The sequence below is a fragment of the Sorex araneus genome, chromosome 1, assembly GCF_027595985.1.
Source record: "Sorex araneus isolate mSorAra2 chromosome 1, mSorAra2.pri, whole genome shotgun sequence".
Lineage (NCBI taxonomy): Eukaryota > Metazoa > Chordata > Mammalia > Eulipotyphla > Soricidae > Sorex > Sorex araneus.
Window position 1 is genome coordinate 13496263 of NC_073302.1, and position 19965 is coordinate 13516227.

The 19965-nt window shown below is 53.2% G+C and overlaps 1 protein-coding gene across 3 annotated transcripts in view; it reads left to right on the plus strand.

The window, feature by feature from the left end:
* CDK5RAP2 (CDK5 regulatory subunit associated protein 2) overlaps positions 1–19965 on the plus strand; it is a 185789-nt gene that overhangs the window by 42088 nt on the left and 123736 nt on the right. For all 3 annotated transcript variants that reach the window (XM_055143649.1, XM_055143654.1, XM_055143650.1), the window contains exons 4-7: positions 419–529; positions 5149–5225; positions 13744–13867; positions 17111–17265. In XM_055143649.1, the coding sequence (XP_054999624.1) occupies positions 419–529; positions 5149–5225; positions 13744–13867; positions 17111–17265 (467 nt within the window). The remainder of the gene's footprint in view (positions 1–418; positions 530–5148; positions 5226–13743; positions 13868–17110; positions 17266–19965) is intronic.

Genomic DNA, 19965 nt, shown 5'->3' on the forward strand with positions numbered 1-19965 from the left:
ATGTGTTATTTTATCTATTGTCATCCCGTTTACAGGTGTATGCTGTATTCTATATTATTAGTTTAATTGCTGTGAGATCTGGGTTGATACCAATGTAGCAAACATGACATTTTTTTCTACAGCTTTTGGTTCGTTTGTGGAAACCTTGGGATTAGATCAATATCATCCCTAGACCCCCTTTTGGGGGTTTGTTTTTATTTTTCGGGGGACACCTGGTGGTGCTCAGGGAGGGGCTACTCGCAGCTCAGTGCTTGAAGGTACCCACGAGCCATGGACCAGGCAGTGCTCAGGGTACCGTGCAGTGAGAGAGCCCGAACCCAGGCCTCTTGCTCGCAAAGCCTCGCACTCAGCCCTTTGAGCTGATATTGCTCCAGCGCTCGACCTTACTCTTGATGGCCTTTATGCGCTTCTTTTCCAGCAAATTACTGAGTTGAAGAAGGAGAATTTTAACCTAAAGCTTCGCATCTATTTCCTGGAGGAAAGAATGCAGCAGGAGTTTGATGGCCCCACTGAGCACATCTGTAAAACCGTGAGTGCCCCACTCCTTCGCTCATGCTCATTCCAAGTAGAAATGTGATTACTATTTGTTCTCGGTGTTCGCACGAAGAGATAGAGCCGCCTTCATTTAATTTTAATTGATTACAGGGAGCGGATAGATAATCGGATGGCCTTCCCATTAAGCAGAGAGGTAGGAAATTAATTTTGCAGGATGTCTTTGAAATCGGAATTCCGATTTGGTATCTTTATCTCAATTGCCTTCCAAAATTTATTTTTGACTGAGACAAAGAGGGTGAAAGAGAGGACGGTCTTCAGACTCGAATCTTCCCCCTTGCCGCCTCACCTGTGTGGCTAGAGGCAAGTCACTTCAGGTCTCTGGGCTTGGGCTCAGTATTGTGATAATCCCCCCTGTCACAGTCATCCTTGTGTGGATTAAAATGAGATGACAGACAGAAAGCCCCCGCACACAGCCCCTGCTTGAGTCATTGTCTTCCCGAAGCTTCCCTTGGCAGCACAGAATTCAGATTGTCTTTTTTCCTGTGACACGGCTTTTCCATCTTCCTCGTGTGTTTGCTTGTAACCATCAGAGAAAAGTCCCCTCCCACCGATGTCCCGACCTGGAGGTCTCTGCCGGGAAGGAGATCTCGGTTCTGAAAGTCGGAAAGAAGAACTTGACGTTCTTGAAAAGAAACCAAACGCGAACAAGATTTCAGTGCCTGTCTCTTGACTTTCTTCAAGAGATTAGCCCTTGGCCCAGGAATGATTCCATCCTTTGTCTTCTCGAGTTTGTGCCAGTGCAATCTTTTTTTTTTTAAATTTTTTTATTGAGTCACCATGTGGAAAGTTACAAAGTTTTCAGGTTTAAGTCTCAGTTCTACAATGCTCGAACACCCATCCCTTCACCAGTGCAGTGCAATCTTTTGAAGGGGTAAAAAAGAACAAGAAAGACTCTCCTTGAGTTTCAGAGGGGGGACCCAGAATGGGCCTGTCCTGAGGAGGCCTTGTCCTGTCCTTCGTGCCTTTCCAGGAATCGAAAAGTGCCTTTGTCCCTCGAGGCGCGTATCTTTCCCTTGGGAACGGAGTGGAAGGCAGGAACGATGGCCCCTTTTTCTGAAGGGTGTGGTGACGCAATTAGTATTTTGCATAAAAACCGAGAGCAGAGGACGTAGCATGCAAAAGGATAGTCAGCAGGTGTCTCAGCTTCGAGGGTGACGGGGAGCCAAGAGGTGCCTAAAATGTTTGCTGTGTGTAAGACCCTAAGCTGGGACGTGTGTGATCAGTGATCACCACCTTATTTTAATTCTCAAGATTGCCCTTTGTGGTGGGCTTAGCCTCCCCTTTCACGAGACAAGTCAAGCTCTGTGAGGGTCAGTCATTTGCTTCATGTCCTATGGCTGCTATATGAGGTGAATTTTTTTTTTGTTATTAGCATCACATTTATTTGTTAATTAGTATCACATTAATTTTGTTATTCGTGTCACCCTGAAAGAGCCTCTAATCGTTGGGAAAGACGAGTAAGGAGAGGCTGCTACGATCTCCGGGCTGGGAAGAATAGAGACATTACTGGTGCCCCCTGGAGTAAATCCACGAACCACGGGATGACAGTGATACAGTATCACATATGTTTTGCAGGGGTGGGGTGGGGGTAGAGGTGAGGTTTGGGTCACACCTTTCGGTACTCGGGCTGTTCCTGACCCTGTGCCAGGATAGAACTACATGCAGTGCCAGTAATTCAAGCTGGGGTCAGCTGCATTCAGGCAGACACTGCCTGGCTCATGGGGTAGTGTTTTTTTTTTTTTCTTTTTGGTATAGGGCCACACCCTGCAGTGCTCAGGGCTTTCCCCTTGCTCTGACTCTGGGCTTGGGGGACCCTATCGGGTGCTGGGGATCGAACCTGGGTCAGCTGCGTGTCAGGCAAACACCCTGCCTGCTATACTGTTTTTCCTGCCCTCCCTGAGGTAGATTTGGAGCCCAGACATGCCTCTCACATGCGCCACACTGTTTCAGCTACTCCTGTCCGTTGTCCGATGAGGTGACTGGACTGAATTGTTTTCTGCTTCACTGTAAGTTTCTCCACAGGTGTACATGCTTCAGAATTCAAAAGCATAAAAGCATGCACTGAAAGACCCGTGTCCGGCTGCCCTAGGTCTAACTATAGCTATTAATTCCTGTGTGCAGAGGAGTTTTAATGTGTAACAAGTGTGTGTGTATGTATATGTATGCATTTATGTACATGTCCCCCTTTGACATAAGTGGAAAAGTGTTCAGGCTTGCACCTTGCATTTCTTCGAAATAACATGTCGAGTACCTTTCCTTCATCATGGCTTAAGGTGACATTCCACTTGATGCTTAAAAGCTGTCTTGGGGTTCGGTTTGAAAGTAGGCGATGCCCACGTACATTGCTTGAAAACCAAGTAGTGGGCTTGAGGATAAAGACATCCCACAGGGGGGCTGGAGTTATAGCACAGCGGGGTAGGGTGTTTGCCTTGCACGCAGCCAACCCGGATTCGATTCCCAGCATCTCATGTGGTTCCCCTGAGCACTGCCAGGAGTAATTCTGAGTGCATGAGCCAGGAATAACCCCTGTGCAATGCTGGGTGTGACCCAAATAGCAAAATAAATAAATAAATAATTAAAAAAAAAAAAGACATCCCAGTGGACACAATAGCCACCATCCTTTTAAACTTACTGGGATGGGAATTTTGGGATATTCACTGGTAAGACTTAGAGGTGTCAGCTCTCCCGGAGAAGCCCTCGCCCTCCCAGAGCTGGGGGAGGATTGCGGTCTCTGGAGGGAGTTTCTCCAGGCTTTGACTCCTGGAGAAACTCCCCCTTTTTTGATGGGGGGGGGTCACACCCAGCAATGCTCAGGGGTTACTCCTGGCTCTGCACTCAGGAATTACTCCTTGCGGTGCTGGGAGCCAGATGGGATGCTGGGAATCGAACTCGGGCTGGTCGCATGCAAGGCAAACGCCCTCCCTGCTGTCCTCTGCCCTCAGCCCCTCACTGTGTCCTTTCGGTGAGAGCAGGTCTCCCCTCTGGCTGACGGCGCAGCCCCTCGCCCCCACAGGCCCTGACAGCGGCTCTTCTTGTGTGCTAGTTCCTTCTGTCCTGACCCCCAGGTCAGGTGGGCTTGTTTCTCATCTGGCACTGGAAGGAGAGGGAGGGAGAGCCCACTTTTCTTGTCCCCAGGCTGGCCGCTAACCATGGACAGTCGCCAGTGTGCATGTGCCCACTGATGGGGGCCGTGAGCACCGTGTCTGCCTCCGTGCCCAGGATTGGCTGGTCACGGGCTCAGCGTTGGTGAGCTGAGAAGTGAGCCAGTGGCCATCTCCTGGCGAATGATGGGTTTTGTCTGGTCAAGTAGAGGTGGAATTTGAACCCGGGGCCTTCTGTTCCCGACCTTTGCGTGCTGGCTGACTTTTCAATCCCAGGAACTTGTTCTCCTGCAGCCACTTGGCAGAGGGAGGGAGACATATCCTCTGAGGAGACGAGTTTTACAGGAAATTACACACACACACACACACACACACACACACACACGCACACGCACATACACACACACACACTCTTGTCTCGTCTTGGGGTTGCACCCAGTGATGCTCAGGGCTTACTCCTGGCTCTGTACTCAGGAATCACTCCCGTTGTCTTCTTGGGCTCAGGGGATATCGTATGGGATGCCGGGGACCGAACGCGGGTCAGCCGCATGCAAAGCAAAGCACCCTCCCCATGTTGCTATCTCTCCAGCTCCAGGGGATGGCATTTTTATTTACAATACAGCGCGTGTATTAGAATGTAAAATTGGCATGAGTTTTTAAAAGCGAAGCAGGAGAGAGATGCCAGGGAAACTGGGCCTAGCAGCTGCCCTCTGTGCACGGCCCAGGCCCCTGCCTGGCCTCCCTGAGCTCCTCAAAGGTTCCACCTGGGTGCCTTGGTGGGCCGGGCCAAGTGCCCAGCCCTGGGCTCACTGTCTTCCGTTTCGGTTGACCCACGATTCTGTCTTTGGAGTCTCATGTGCGTTAGTTAGGCCAGGCCGGGCGGGACTCGCTTTATTGCTGGGAGAAGCCAGTGCCCCCCGGTAGCGACAGACGGCTGCTCGTGGGGTGGCTCCTGGAAGCGGGTGCCCTGGAACTCTCCAGGGGGACTTGAGCGCCGACGACGCAGACGCCTGCTCCCCCAGTGACGCGTTTCATGTCTTTGAAGCCGTACCACGTCCCCATTGCTGCAGCCACCACATGCGTGATGGTAAACAACCAGAAGTAATTGCCTTCGAATGGCAAAAGCAAACTGCAGAATTGCTTGTAAATTTGCTTGGCGGAGGGCAAACAATTTTTAAATCAGCCTCCCTTGTCTGACATTTATGCCTGGATGTTTGAATGCTCTGGCTGTTAGAAGCTTCGAACATTTGCATAATTGTTCCGAGGCTCGAGGAACCCGGCGCCTGAGACCACCGGTGCTGAGTACGAGACCACCGGTGCCTGCTAATCCCCTCTCCCCTCCGCCCCGAGGCGGATGAGGCTTCGAATCTAACATCTGCCTGCGCCAAGCCCCCCCGGGAGTCGGCCCACGCCGGGACCGTCTCCCCACTCTCCACACGCCTGCGTGCCGGCTCTCATGCCTTTTCTTTCCTTTTCTCCTCGCGTCCCGAAGAACATTGAGCTCAAGGTGGAAGTGGAGAGTCTGAAGCGGGAGCTCCAGGAGAGAGACCAGCTGCTCCGGAAGGCCTCGTGAGTATCCGCCTGCCCCTGCCCCCCGTCCTGTCCTGTCCGCAGCCCTGGACTGGGGGGTGACTCAGAACCTTTCGCTCTCGGAGCCAGTCTGGTTCCCAGCTACGCTCCAAGGACCCCGAGGAGGGTTCAAAACAAAACCAAAATGATTTTTCAGTAAACTGAACAAAATGGAACACTCTGAGATCTTAAGTCAGATCGGAAACCAGAACATCACCAGCCCCCCGACCCTGCCCGTTTTCCAGGGAGAAGCCACGTTTCCGCCCCGGCTTCCCCGAGGCCTGACTCTGCAGCTTGTGCCCGCTGCCGCCTCGCCCCCCCACCCCCGTCTCCTCACTGGGTCTGGATCCACCTGTTGTTAGTTCCTTCAGTGGTTCATTCCCTGGCCCAGCTGAAAGCGCCGTCGGGCCTAAGGAGGTCCCGGGAGGGGTCTTGAAGGACTCCTGCATGGAGGAGGCGGCGCAGAGGGAGGCCTTCCCCGAGACTGTGCCTTCTGTGCCCGCCTGACGCATGCGCTGCAAGGATCCCTCGTGAGCAGTATTGTGTTCAAGGGGGGCGTTCTAGTGCTTACAGATGGGACAGCTGTTATTTAGTTTGCGAAGGAATTCATTCAGCTCTTTATTGATCAGCTCGCATGCAAGCATAGTACAGAGAGTACCGACCGCCTCCGATTCAATTAACTTTTTATGCATTTAAAAACATTTTTTGTTTGTTTGGGGGCCACACCTGGTGATGCTCAGGGGTTATTCCTGGCTCTGTACTCAGGAATCACTCCTGGAGTGCTCAGGGGACCATAGGGGTGCCAGGGTCAAACCCAGGTTGGCCACGTGCAAGGCAAACGCCCTCCCCGTTGTACTTTCACTCCAGCCCCATTATTATTGTCACTGTCACTGTCATCCCGTTATTCATTAATTTGCTCGAACGAGCACCAGTAATGTCTCCATTGTGAAACTTGTTACTGTTTTTGGTATATCGAACACGCCACGGGTAGCTTGCCAGGCTCTACCGAGAGTAGGCAGGATATTCTCGGTAGCTTGCTGGGCTCTCCAAGAGGGATGGAGGAATCGAACCCGAGTTAGCCGTGTGTAAGGCAAATGCCCTACCCACTGTGCTATTGCTCCAGTCCATTATTATTATTGCTGCTGTTGTTAATAGTTTGGTCATTGTTGCTATTGAACATGTTTGTTTAGAAACACTGACATGTGCAAGCTTCTGTTGCACACCCAGGATGTGGAAATAGACACTTCCCCTCCCTGCAGTATTCATCTGAGATGGGGGAATCGTGTTGTGTCTGGGGGGGTGGTAATGGTGGTGCCGGAAGTGCCGGTGGGCGAGGCCAGGCTGTGCTGGAGAGAGGGTAAGCCCTCCAGGGGCTGCCCACCCTGGAAGACGGGTCCTTTGTCCTGGCAGAGGAGTTCCTGTAGTGTGTGCCTGGCAGATGCGAGTGCCCAAGCTGGCCCCGCTGCTCTACCCTGAGCCGAGTCATTTCCGCTCTGCAGGGCGGGCCCAGCAGGGGTCGGGCTGTGTCCTGGCCTCACGTAGACTAGAGGCTCTCCAGCCCTGCCCGGTCCCTCGGAGTTGCACTGAGTTTACGCAGTGAAGGAATGAATGAACAAATTAACTTGATGTGCATGGTGTGTATGTGTGTGTGTGTGTGTGTGTGTGTGTGTGCGCGCGCGCGCCTTCGAGTGTGTTTCCTGTTCAGCCTTGTGCCTGCTGCAGAGCATGACGAGGACTTGTTTCACCCACGTTTCTGTTTCTCCTGCATGTAGAAACCCAGACTCCTTCCCCACCCCGAACACACACACACACACACACACACACACACACACACACACACACACACACACACGAAGGGTTGCGCATAAGAATAGCACCCTCTCTTTCGAGTTCCGGCAGCCGTGCATGCTTGTTGACTGAGTTCAGGGCGACTCCATCCATTTACCCAGAAAGTATTTCCGGTCCCAGGCTAGGCGTCCGGGGATGGATGCTGATCCGGACAGACTCAGGGGGCTTTGCTTTCTAGACGTAGTGACGGTGATAAACTACGCGAAGTAATAAATGTATGAATAAAAACTGGGACGAGAGTTAGGGGAACAGTAAAGGGGGCTGTGAGAGTTTAGAGAGAGCGGTAAGAGGCAGATAAATTCAGATGTAAACTGGTGAGGTGAGGGGCCCAGTGGTAAAGCCCAGGCTTTTGCACATAAGAGGCCTGAGTTTGATCTCTGTCGAACATGGGAGAAAAGAGAAAAGTTCACCTCGGATGTTTTATATAACAAAACAAAACACCCATCGGAAAGTGGCCCCGAGGAGGCAGCATTTGCGGGGATATCCTGGGAGCTCAGTAGGAACCAGGGAGTGGGTGGAGGAAAGGTGTCAGAGAAGGGGGCGTGCAGCTGTGGGGGGAGGTGGGGAGACTGGGAGTGGGGGCGGGGTTCTCCATTCTTTCTTGCAGGATCCTGAGCTGACTGGAACATTTGACCCTTTTCCTAAGGTCAGCGGGAAGCTGGGCTTTCAGCTTCAGACACAATCAGAGATTTGTTGTATAAAAGGTCGCCAGTCTGGGCTGCTGAGGAGGAAATGCTTTGTAGAAGGAGCAGGGGACAAGCGGGGAGACCAGTGGGGGGTTTGAGTGAGAGGTTGGTGGTGGAGATGGATGGGGAAGGCCGGGGACTGAGACCAGGAACGTTATTCAGGAATGTCACAGTGCCTTACTCACTCAGCTTCCCCAGGCCCCTCCTTCCCCTCTCCGCCCCTCCACCGCAGGCAGGGCACACCTTGGAGCTCCCGTGGTTTGTGATTTTGTTTTCACACCATCACAGTCAAGCAAATTGCAGCAGAGTATTGCCAGATGGTGACTCCCCAAGGCTTTGGTTTCCCCGTACACGCCTGAAAGTCACGTTTACACCGTGCTGGAGCCTGTCAGGTGTGCAGCACCGTCTCTAGAAAAATCAAAACGGCAAAAGTACGTACCTTAGTCAAGAATGCCCTGTTGTTGAAAACGCTTGCCGTCTTCTGAGCCCTCGTCTTTTTGCTGGTGGCGGATTGTGATTTTCAACGGAAAACGTGTGGGCACGCGGGATGCGAGTGTTCAGTGGCCGAGAGCCGCCTCCCCAGGCCTGCCCGGGGTGACGGACGGGCGAAGGACTGGGGGAACAGAGAAGGGGTGACGGATGGACGAAGGACTGGGAGAACAGAGAAACAGGGCCCGGGGCCCGGGCTGGGCGGTAGTCAGTTTATTTCTTTCTCCTTCCCAGCGTGGTCTGATCTCTCCTGTCCAGTGCAGTTGCAGTCGTAGTTTCGGTCATAGACCCCGTCACCATAGTCCCATCATCCTGCTCTCCTCGTGGACCTCAAAGTCCCTCTCCCTCGTCTAGTCCTCGTCCTAGTCTCTTGGCCCTCTGCTTCCAGTCCATGCTGTCATCTAATCCTCCTTCTAGTCCCCACAGACCCTATCCTCCTCAAAGACCTCAAAGTCCCAACGTCCTCATTGTCCTCATCGTCTCCCTCTTTCCCCTACAGCGTATTTATATGGGAATCATGACGGGTGGGGTACACACAGGGGGGGGTCAAACACTGTCATAACAGCAAACAGAGGAAAAGCCAGTCCTGTAGGAGATCAGCTCGAGGACAGAATCTCATCTGAGGGTTCAAGACTCCAGATTACTAGGAGATCCGCTCAAGGGCGGGATCCATCCAGGAAAGGCTTTCTCCTTGCCTCAGCTACTCATCCGTTTAAACAGTCGTAGTAAATCTACCTCTTATAATAGTTCTAGTCATTTTGTATGAACCCAGTGAGAGATATTGGCTCTCACTGGGTTCATACAAAGGTTGGCTCTTCCTGGGGACATCTCGCTATATATATTCCTGACCACAGTCCTCAGGCCAGGTTAGTCTTCCTAACCCCAGCAGGGTCCTTACTCAGTTATTTCTTTCTGGGTCATAACAGAATTTGTCCCTGACCATGCCCTTAACTTATTATACTTACGGTGCTTAGCTTGTCTCCTTTTGATGCCAGGGTAGCTTATAGCTTGCCCTGGGTCCATCCCTTCCTTCATCGGGACCCTGCTTTTGGAGCGCTAGGAACTTAAGGGCAACTGAGGCTTAAGTCAAATAAATATAGATGCCCAGGAGTAACTATTATTTTGGAGTCAGTTAACCCCCATGAACTGTCATAGCATAGCATGAACTGTCTTCCTGTGTCTGTACAAAAAGGACATTGCTAAATAAACCATGCAAAGGACATAAAGGAAAGAGAAAAGCAACGTAGCATTATTAGTGCCTGATGGAATTGGGTGTGCGTCAGGGGCACTGTTGCGGGAGGAGCAAGGGCAACCCAGAGTTATCCCAGGTCATCATAAGATGCAGAATGAGAAAAGTTTTGAAATACTGGAGCAATGACCAAAAGGCGGGAGGCACAACGTGTGCTGGAAAACGCACACCGACTGCCGTGGCTGCGCCCAGCCTCCCGTTGTGTGCCCTGCCCAGCCCCGTCAGGGGAGGGCGTCTGCGGGGCCCTCTGCCGCTGCCCCCACCGGCCCCCCCTTTCTGGGAGCCAGTGAGACACATCCGGATGGCCGACCTGTGGCCCACACATCTGGCCTGTCACGATGCTCTTCTCCGTTTGCATAACACTCTGGCGTCCACTGGCATGACTGTTGTCCTGGGAACTAGTTGCATCCTGAGCAAAGCCCCCTTTTATAGAGGGGGTGGGCTTCAGAGAAGAGAGGGGAGGGGGGGCACGGCTAAATCACTTGGACAGACAGAGCCGAGCTGGGACCTGCGTTCAGGGCTCTGACTTCACCTCGGATGTTTTATATAACAGAACAAAACACCATGGCAAAGTGGCCCCGAGGAGGCAGCATTTGGGGGGGATATCCTGGGAGCTCAGTAGGAACCAGGGAGTGGGTGGAGGAAAGGTGTCAGAGACGGGGCCGTGCAGCTGTGGGGGGAGGTGGGGAGACTGGGGACTGGGGTGTCAAGCTCTAGGTTTCATTTTCCTTTTTGGGGGGCTGTGGGCATGGGGGGTGAGGGTGGGCTTTTGCCCCCTCCCCCCACCCCGTGGTGCTTAGGGATCATTTGTGGTGGTGTTTCGGGACCACATGTGTGTGGGGATTGAATGGGGGTCCGTGTCAAACGCCTTAACCCCTGTATTGATCTCACCGATCTCCATTTACTTTTTAAAAAACCTTTCCCTCCTGTGTCCTTTTCCCACGGAGACGTAGGAGATGGGGATTGGCTGAGGCCAGAGCGTTTCCTTGGCCTCCGGTGGAGTCTGGCTGAGGAAGGGTTCCACCAGCAGAACATGCTTTCCCCCACCCGCTCACTGCCCCCAGCACTTGACTCTGTGTGTGTGTGTGTGTGTGTGTGTGTGTGTGTGTGTGTGTGTGTGTGTGTGTGTGTGTGTGTGTGTGTGTGTATGGTTGAGGGGAGATAAAGCACTTGTTGATAGGAAAAAACCAAGTCTATTTTCCCCTCAACTTTCAGTTTTGTGGTTTATGTATTTTATTTTGGGGTGGGGGAACAGGCGGGAGATGTGGCACCTGTCCCAGATGGTGGGCTTTCCCCAAAAGCCCCGTGATTGGCTCGAAAAAGATGGAGAGGAAATGTAGATGGCAAAAGGCTTAGAGTTTAGGGGAGGGTCTTGCTGCTGTCGGGTCCGGTGGGAATAGAGCTGTCCCTCCCCACTCCTGGGCCAGCCCAGGTTCTCTAGGGAAAGGAAGGGGCGCGGCGCTAACTGATGTTTAGGGACATCTCACTTGCCCCCACCTTGTCCCTGGCGTTCGAGACGCTTTGCTTCCTGCGCTGCTTGATTTCAGATCAGTCACACCCGGTGGGCTGGCGTTGCCATTCGAGCAGACATAACGCTAACGCTGAGGTTCAGCTAAGTGCAGGGACTTGCTCGGGTCCCTGCTAACGCAGGGACCGGTGTGGCTCTGGCCCACTTGGCCTTGACGTGGAGTGAGCACCAACGAGCCAGCTTCTGTGCTGTTCTCCGGGGCGCCAGTCAGCAGTACAATAATAAGGGGACACTAACGACACACGGAGATATATTGTCGGGAGTAAAGTTTTTATCTCTGTAGCTCTCAAACACAGGCAAAAATAATAATTCCATTACTAGGGGGAAAATTGGACCAAACTGTTGAGTATAAGTTTTATTGCTTCCCTAACTATAAAACACAAAGATGATGAATGGAAAGTTGGAACGCTTACTGGGAATAGATTTTATTAGCATAACTGAAACACAGACGGCACCGGAGCCTGGCCTGGGGAGAATTGGAGCCAGTCTCCTGCCAGTGTGTTGCGACTGACCAGGAAGCACAGTGGTTGCTTCTGCCTGCTTGGAGTAGCGGGTGGCGAGGGAGCGGGGGGAGGGGGGGTCCCCGAGGGAGCTGTTTGCTCCAGGCAGCTCTGGGAGCACAAGGCTAGAGTGTTGATGAGTAGTCGCTCATGCAGAGACTTGGAAAGCCCTGGGCCCACAGCTGGGGAAGGAAACTTCCACCCCGGCCCGGGGGACCACAGGCTGGCTCGCCACACTCAGATGTGGGGGGGACGGGACGCAGCCCTGGCCACGCGTGTGCGTGCATCGGTACTTAGGGGGCCCCGTCTCGGTTTTTCAAGAGGAGCCACGTGACAGGTCGTTTATCCCGTTGTGCAGGAGGATGAGACGGAGCTGGGACTCGGGTCTCTGTAGCTCCGGGGGGTCCGTGTTCTTCCTTCCCAGTTGTTCGCATTCTGTTGGAATGACATCATGGCACGGAGGCCTTCTGGGAGCTAATTGGCTCGAGGGAGCCCGTGTGAATCAGAGTCTTTGTGTGCAGGCGACTCGTGCTTGAGGCGGGAGGCAAGTCTGGGGGTCTTGACTTGGCTCTCTGTTGTTCTCAGCCAGAGAGTCACGTGGCCCGGGCACGTCAGTGTCTGCTGACGTGGCTCCTTTGTGGGGAGATTTTACATACCCACCCGAAGCCGGACACGGAGGGCTGAGTGGAGACTCGGCCTGGTAGGTTGCAGTTTTGGGGTTTGTTTTTGTTTTCGGGCCCCACCCGGCGGGGCTCGGGCCTGACGCCTGGCTTTCTGCTCAGGAGTCACTGCTGGCAGGCTTGGGGGCCCCTCTGAGGCACGGGGGGATTGAACCCCGGGCAGGCCACGTGCAAGGCCAGTGCCCTCCCTGCTGTACTGGCTCTCTCAGCCCGCTGTTGCGTTTCCTCCCTAAAAGCCAGCCGTAGGTGGAGCCATTTCCTGCATTATTCTGCTGCTGGAAACGTGCAGATACTCTCGAAGCTGGAGGAGGAGCGCCTCGAGTGCATCGCCCGCAGATTCCCGTGTGACCCTGCTTTTCTCCTGGGGTCGGGGAATCAGAATGAAAGGCTGATTGTGACTGATTGTGCTGTGCCATCCCCGTCATTTCCTGTCCCGCTGTCTGTGCCCCAGCAGGGGGGACGCTGCATCTGAAGCTGGAGTAAGGGGGGAAAAGGGGGGGACTGGCCTGGCTGCTTCTCCCCCCGCCCTCAGTAGGAGCCAGCGCGCACAGAGGACTCCCGCTGCGTTGTACGCGCCTTTCCCTTTCCATGGGCACACAGTGAGGCAGGCAAGCCCGTGTTCCCGCAGGTATATTTTGTTATATATAAGGGACACGTTGGTTGTCAAAGCGAGGGCTGGGTGGGAAGTTTCCTGGTGGGAGATTTGGCAGGCGGTTAAACGCCTTGAAGTGTGCCCGTGCCTTGGCCCCCCAAGATGCCCTTTCTGGAATCACTAGATAATGCGCCTGTGATTGTTTTCTTATAGTGTTCCTTGCAGAAGTGAGCAGTAAAGCTAAGGACTTCTGCGTTCTTCATTTGCACCAGACACTTAGTTTGTATCAGGCACCGTTGTCAGAGCGTTGCAACTGTAATTGGACAAATGCGCAGAATCAGACACAGCGAAATGTTTGGGAAATGGGGGGTGGGGTCAGGATGGGACTTAGGCCACTGGGCACGCAGGGTCCGTTCTCTGGTACTGTGCCCACTCCCCTTTCCAGCATCGTCTTGTGTGGCCCCCCACCCCCATTAAAAACATCCGGGTTGACGTGACAATATGTTTCATTAATCTGTACCATATGTAGCGTTTAAAAATGACTGGGGTTTATATTGGCACCGCAGGATGTTTATAGTGTTTCCTGTAATATGATCGGATCATGGATATGGTTCTATTTCTGCAGAAAGTGCACAAAAGTTTCTCCTAAGATGTTAATTTAGTGGCCCCGGGTGGTGAGATTAGAAATGATCCTTTTTATTTTGTCCAGTGACCTCTTGATGGACCTTGAGCATTGTGAGTTCAGGGTGTGCTGAGTGTTGACCGGATGTGGTTACATCTTGTAGTACGTTGTTTTTTTGAGTCACAAATATTAGTTTGATTTAGACACAGCTGCTCAGCAGAGATCTCTGCGCAGAGCAACCGACAGATCTCCCTCTGGGGGAGGATGGGGCGCTGTCATCCCCTCCTCACTCACGGACTCCTCCCCCGCCCCCACCCATTGCAGCAAGGCTGTGGAGAGCCTGGCCGAAGGAGGGGGCTCGGAGCTGCAGCGCGTGAAGGACGAGGCCCAGAAGCAGGTGCAGCAGGTGGAGGAGCTGCTGACGCAGAGGATCCGCCTTCTCGAGGAGGTAGGCGCGTCGTCGGCTGCGGAGAAGCTGCTTCCGGAGCCAGTTCCACGCCCAGGGGGCCGGGCCCGGGGCCTTCGCGCCGATGGGCAGAGACGGGGAGTCTGAGCTTCCCGAACGCCTTCACTCTCGATAGAGAGCTGGTGCCCGCCACCCTGCACACCGGGTGTCCTCATCCCTGCAGCTGTGGACACTGGCAAGGGGTCAGAGTTCAGAGGTCAAAATCCACGTTCTTGTTACCCAACTGTGAGTAGATAGAGGAGACGACCGAGGCTCCGAGAGGGGACTCACTGAGCACTAGTAATCCTGGAATCCTTTTTTTTTGGGGGGGCGGGGGTGTGCTCTGTGCTCAGTGGGACTCCTGGCGGGCTCGGGGGACCATATGGGAGCTGGGAATGGACACACGTGAGCCACGTGCGAGGGCAGTGTCCTGTCCGCCAGCCCTGACCCTCGGATGCTGACCCCTGGCTTGTAGGTGTGCCCGAGCAGTGCCTGTCCCCAGCACCCGGCCGCCATTCTGGTCTTCTGCCGTCCTCTGGTCTGCCCCTCCCACTGTCCCACTGTCCCGCAGACAGAACGTCTTTGTACGCAGCTCCACCTTCTACTTGCTCTCAGCTACTGCGGCTTCCTGTGCCACAAAGGGAGCCTGGACGTCTCGTGGCTAGAGCTTCTCTTCCCCTAGAGGAGAGGAACTTTTCCTCCCTGTTCTGTTAGCCTCGTATTCACGAACACCAGTCTCTTAATTCTTTATATATATATATATATATATATATATATATATATATATATATACATATGTTTTGCTTTTTGGGTCACACCCGGCGATGCACAGGGGTTACTCCTGGCTCTGCACTCAGGAATTACCCCTGGTAGTGCTCAGGGGACCATATGGGATGCTGGGAATAGAACCCGGGTTGGCCGCATGCAAGGCAAACGCCCTCCCCGCTGTGCTATCGCTCCAGTCCCCATATATATATATGTATATGTATATATATGTTTTTTTTTTTTTTCAATTGAATCACTGTGAGATACAAAGTTACAAAGCTTTCATGGTTGAGTTTCAGTCATACAGTGGTTGAACACCCGTCCCTCCATCAGGGCTCATTCCCCGCCACCAATGTCTCCAGTACCCCTCCCGCCACCCCCACCCCACCTGCCCCCCTGTGGCAGGCACTTTCCTTCTTTCGCTCTGCTTTTGGCCATTATGGTTGCAACACAGATACCGAGAGGCCATCGTGTTTGGTCCTTTATCTACTTTCAGCACACATCTCCCATCCTGAGTGGTCCTCCAACCGTCAGTGACTTAGTGGTCCCATCTCTATCTCAGCTTCCTTCTCCTGCAGCACTTGAGGCCGGCTTCCAACCGTGGACCAGTCCTCCTTGTCCTTGTCTCTGCTGTCCTTGGGTGTTAATCGTATACTCATTCGTTCCTTGAGCTCTGCGGTGTCCCCTCCCTGCTTTGTAGGGGCTCAGAGGAGAAACGCACTCCCCAGGCTTCTGGATACAAAGGGCAGATGCGTTTGTGGTGCATTTAACTGCTTTCCGGGCTCTTTCCCAGTTGCCCCTTTTCCACCAGCCCCTTGTATTAGCCCCTCGAGAGGGGGTGATAGTGCCCAAGTTTGGGTGGTTGCGTAAATGCAATCCCGAGAATTTCAGGAGACTGAAAACTGTTGCTTCAGCCACCTTCCGCTTCCAGTGCTCAGTGCCGACACGGCGGACAGGGCAGTGAGTTCCTGCCCTCTCTGCTGGCTCCCTTTCCCGCAGTCTCGCCCTTCTCCCTGCAGCGGGCCCTGTGTCCAGGCTTCTGGGGGACGCGTGCGGAGCGTTTCTGAACCTCGATTTCCTTCCTCTCGAAAACTTCTTGAAACTGGCTCAAAGCCAAAAGCACAGGCCCCACAGTCCAGGACGGTCACCCGAGGCCCTGGTGGCCATGGGCACGAGGTGTACGCCCGCTAGTTTAAACTGCCCCCGTCTCCCTTAGGCTGTTGGCTGGGCGAGGACCCAGGATCCGCTCGTCGAGGAGAAAGCTGCTTGCCCAGGGCTTGGCACTGGCTCGGCGTTCCGTCAAGTTCTCACGCCTGTGGTCTCAGAGGAGTGGGAATTTTATTTTTTTTCCCATCCTAGGTACCGAGACGGACGCCCAGGGAGTCCGTGCTGAGGGAGGGAGGGAGGGAGGGAGGGAGGGAGGGAGGGAGGGAGGGAGGGAGGGAGGGAGGGAGAGAGAGAGGGAGGGAGGGATGCCAACAGTTTTTTCAGCTTCCTGTGATTTGACGGGTCTCAGCTCTGACAGATCAGTGGTTACAGCCCGACTGATATGAGCAATTTGGTCATGATATGATAATTTATAATCCGTATTAGACCTTTTGTTTTTCTTCTTGGGTCACTCCCAGCGATGCTCGGGCGGTGATCAGGGGACCATACGGGATGCCAGGGATCGAACCAGGTTGGCCCCGTGCAAGGCAAATGCCCTCCCCGCCGTACTATCGCTCTGGCCCCCGTATGAAACGTTTATTCTTGCATTTCTAGTAAATTTACAGATGGGGGAAGCTGGGGCTCCGAGAGGTTAACTGATGCCTCAGGGTCACACAGCAAATGTGTCAGAGCTGGATTTTGGACCCAGTTTCGTTTGATTTTTATCTTTGATAGTCAGCCCGACTGGCTGGTGGAAGTCTTCCGGGTCTCCGAGGGTCAGGCCTTTGCCCCTCCAGCGCTGCCTGTGTGATGGACTGAGGTCTCAGGAAGAACAGAGCTATCCAGGCCCCCCCCCCTTAAAAAAAAAAAAACCACCTGGGAGAGAGGAAATGTACTTTAGGAGCATGTAGTCATTATCTTAAAGTAAAATGCAGTGTCGGGTGGTGGGCCGAGGGATGAATTTGTACGGAGATTATGGCGGCTCTTTGGAATTTATGAATGTTTAGGCATCGAGCGGTGCCTTTCTCCTTGTTCCCGCTGAAGCTGTAAATACTGATCTGATTTTTCAGAACTGAAAACGCCATTCTTGTAGAGTTGAGTCCTCTCCATCGGAAATGCCTATTACTCTTCAGGCTACGGGAGGGGAGAATGGCTGGCGAATGTATTCATTACTGATTCTCCCCGTGTGTAGTTCAGTTGGGGGGGTGGGGCTGGGGGGGGGGGAGAAAGTGCCTGAGAACAAGTCATAAATATTTATATTTTAATCCAATTTCCTTTCAAAATGTTCCCAATTGTATTGAAAAATTGCATCAAATGCATTTAATTTAACTCTAGGATGTGAAAACCTCCCAAGCAGAACTGGAAAAGGCCTTTGCAGCGACGAAAACGGAGATGACGCTTCGGCTGAACTTGGAAAACAAGCTGGCGGAGACGCAGCAGCTGCGCCAGGGGGACCTGGACATGGCTCGGGCCCTGGAGCAGAAGGACAGGTCGGGCGTGGGACCCCGGGCTCTCTGGTGGTGGGGGATGGGGAAAGAGCCGCTCCCGTCCCCTTCTTTCCTCTCTCGTTTGTCTCTGCTCCTTCCCCACCGTGGGTGAAGTAGGGATACAATCAGATGGGGGTTTGGCAAAGGGACCAGATCGGGCTGGTAACCACTCACGGGGGAAGAAGTTACTTTATTCCTCGGTTACCTTTTTTTTTTTTTTTGCTTTTTGGGTCACACCCGGTGATGCACAGGGGTTACTCCTGGCTCATGCACTCAGGAATTACCCCTGGCGGTGCTGGGGGGACCATATGGGATGCTGGGAATCGAACCCGGGTGGGCCACATGCAAGGCAAAGCCCTACCCACTGTGCTTGCTATCGCTCCAGCCCCTATTCCTCGGTTACTTTATTTCACTTGTAGGCTTGGCTCTGCTTTCTGGGACCTGGAAGGAAAAGGGAAGAGCCGTCGTGGTGGGCCTCAGATTCCCCCTGTTCCTCAGAGGAAACAGGCTGGTCGTGTGGAGGGCGCCTGGTTTCACTTGTCAGGGTGTTCTCTCTGGGGTCCTCTCCTCACGCTGGGCACCATTGGATTTTGTCTGGCCTGTTGCCCTGCACGTCTCTGAAAGCAGGTGCCGGCCCAGATCAGGGGCCCAACAGTGTTGGTTCTTAGTTGTTGGACCAGGTGCATGACTGCGATGGTCCAGAAATGACCCGTGCTGTTTGGTTCGGAGAAATGGATGGATCCCGTGGTCTTTAGGCAGTCTTCATCGATTGTGTGTGTATTTAGTGCAGTGCTCCTAAGCGTGCATGCCTCATGCTCGCATGGCATACATTTGCCACTGGGTCACATCCCTGATGCTGAAGCAAGTTTTAGTGCCTGTCATGTCTTGCAACCAAACTTTTTTTTTTTTTTTTTTTGCTTTTTGGGTCACATCCGTCAATGCACAGGGGTTACTCCGGGCTCATGCACTCAGGAATGACTCCTAGCGGTGCTCGGGACCATATCAGATGCTGGGAATCGAACCCGGGTCGGCTGTGTGCAAAGCAAACGCCCTACCCACTGTGCTATCATTCCACAGCCCCGGCAATTAAACTTTTGATCAAAGTTGCTTCAGAGAAAGTTGAGGTCTTAGTCTTTTACAGGGGTGGGGGTGGAGTACTCCCTGTGACCGACAGTCAGGGACCCCGACAGGATCGGGGGCTGAATGAGGGGCTTGAGCCCTTTGGACCATCTCCTTCCAGGCCTTCTACGGTTTTACTTCCAACCACGAGCCTCCCATTTTGATCTCTTGCTTTGCAAGAGCATGGCTGGACTCTATTTATTTATTTTTATTTTAATGAATCACCGTGAGATACGGTTCACACTTACAAATTTTCGTGATTATGTTTCAGACAATATTCGAGTACCCATCCCTCCACCAGTGCCCATTTTCCACCACCAGTGTTCCCAGAGTCCCTCCCACCACCCCCACCCCTTCCCACCCCCTGCCTCTGTGGCCGGCACATTCCCTCTTTCTCTCTCTCTCCTTTTGTCTGTTATGGTTTGCAATAGAGGCACTAAGTGACCATCATGTTTGGTCCATAGTCTACTTTCAGCTCGCATCTCCCATCCTGAGTGAACTCTCCAAGCATCGTTGACTTAGTGGTCCCTTCCCTATCCCAGCGGCCTTTTCCCCCAGCACATGAGATTGGTTTCCAAGCCTGGAGCAGTGCTCCTGGCCCTTATCTCTACTATCTTTAGGTGTTATTCTCCTATTATGTTACTTTATATTCCACAAATGGGTGCAGCCATTCTGTGTCTGTCCCGCTCTTTCTAACTCATTTCACTTAGCATGATACTCTCCATGTTCATCCACTTATATGCAAATTTAGAAAAGATGAAACCGTGAAATTTGCCACAAGCTTTCCTTGGCTGCAGTTAGGAAAGACGGAGCCTGGGGATTGGTCTAGGGTGCCCGATGCTGTCCTGGCCGTCAGAGTCTGTCATTTCAGAGTGGCGCCTCTAGAGGGCAGTCTTTCTCCTCTTTTGCTGCTCCCGGGGCGAGGCTGTGCTGCTTTAGCCTGCGCCTGTGCCACCGTCGGATGTCTGCAGGCTGGGCGCCGTAACAGCGAGAGAAATCAGCTTGATCTCTCATCGCCAGAGGCCGGCAGTCTGGAACCTGGGTGCCAGCCTGACAGAGTGAGGGCCCTCTGCCACCTCGTAGGCGTCTCACTGGCACCCCCGCAGCGCGGCGGGAAGGAGGGCACTACTTCCACTCCCCGCTGCCACCTGCCAAGGCCGCCCACCTCCCCGCCCCCGCCGGGCACGTGGGCAGGGAGCACACGCGTCCACCCGCAGAGCTGACCCTCACCTCCTCAGCTTCGCCGTGGACACGGATGCAGAAAGCCACGATTTAGCGCGTGTGAATCCTTGAGAACTGTGTAGAAATGTTTAGAGCCATGTAGGGCTCTTTTATATTTGTGTAAATATTTTTCAGTAGTTTCTTTTCCATGTTGCATCTGGCCCTGTGATAGAATGGAGGAAGGAAGGGCTTCAAGCGTTTGGGCAATTTTTTTTTTTTAATTTTTAAGATTTTTTTATTATTATTAGTGAATCACCATGCGGGTACAGTTACAGATTTACGTATTTTTGTGCTTGTGTTTCAGTCATACAATGCTCGAGTACCTGTCCCTCCACCAGTGCCCATTCTCCACCACTGATGATC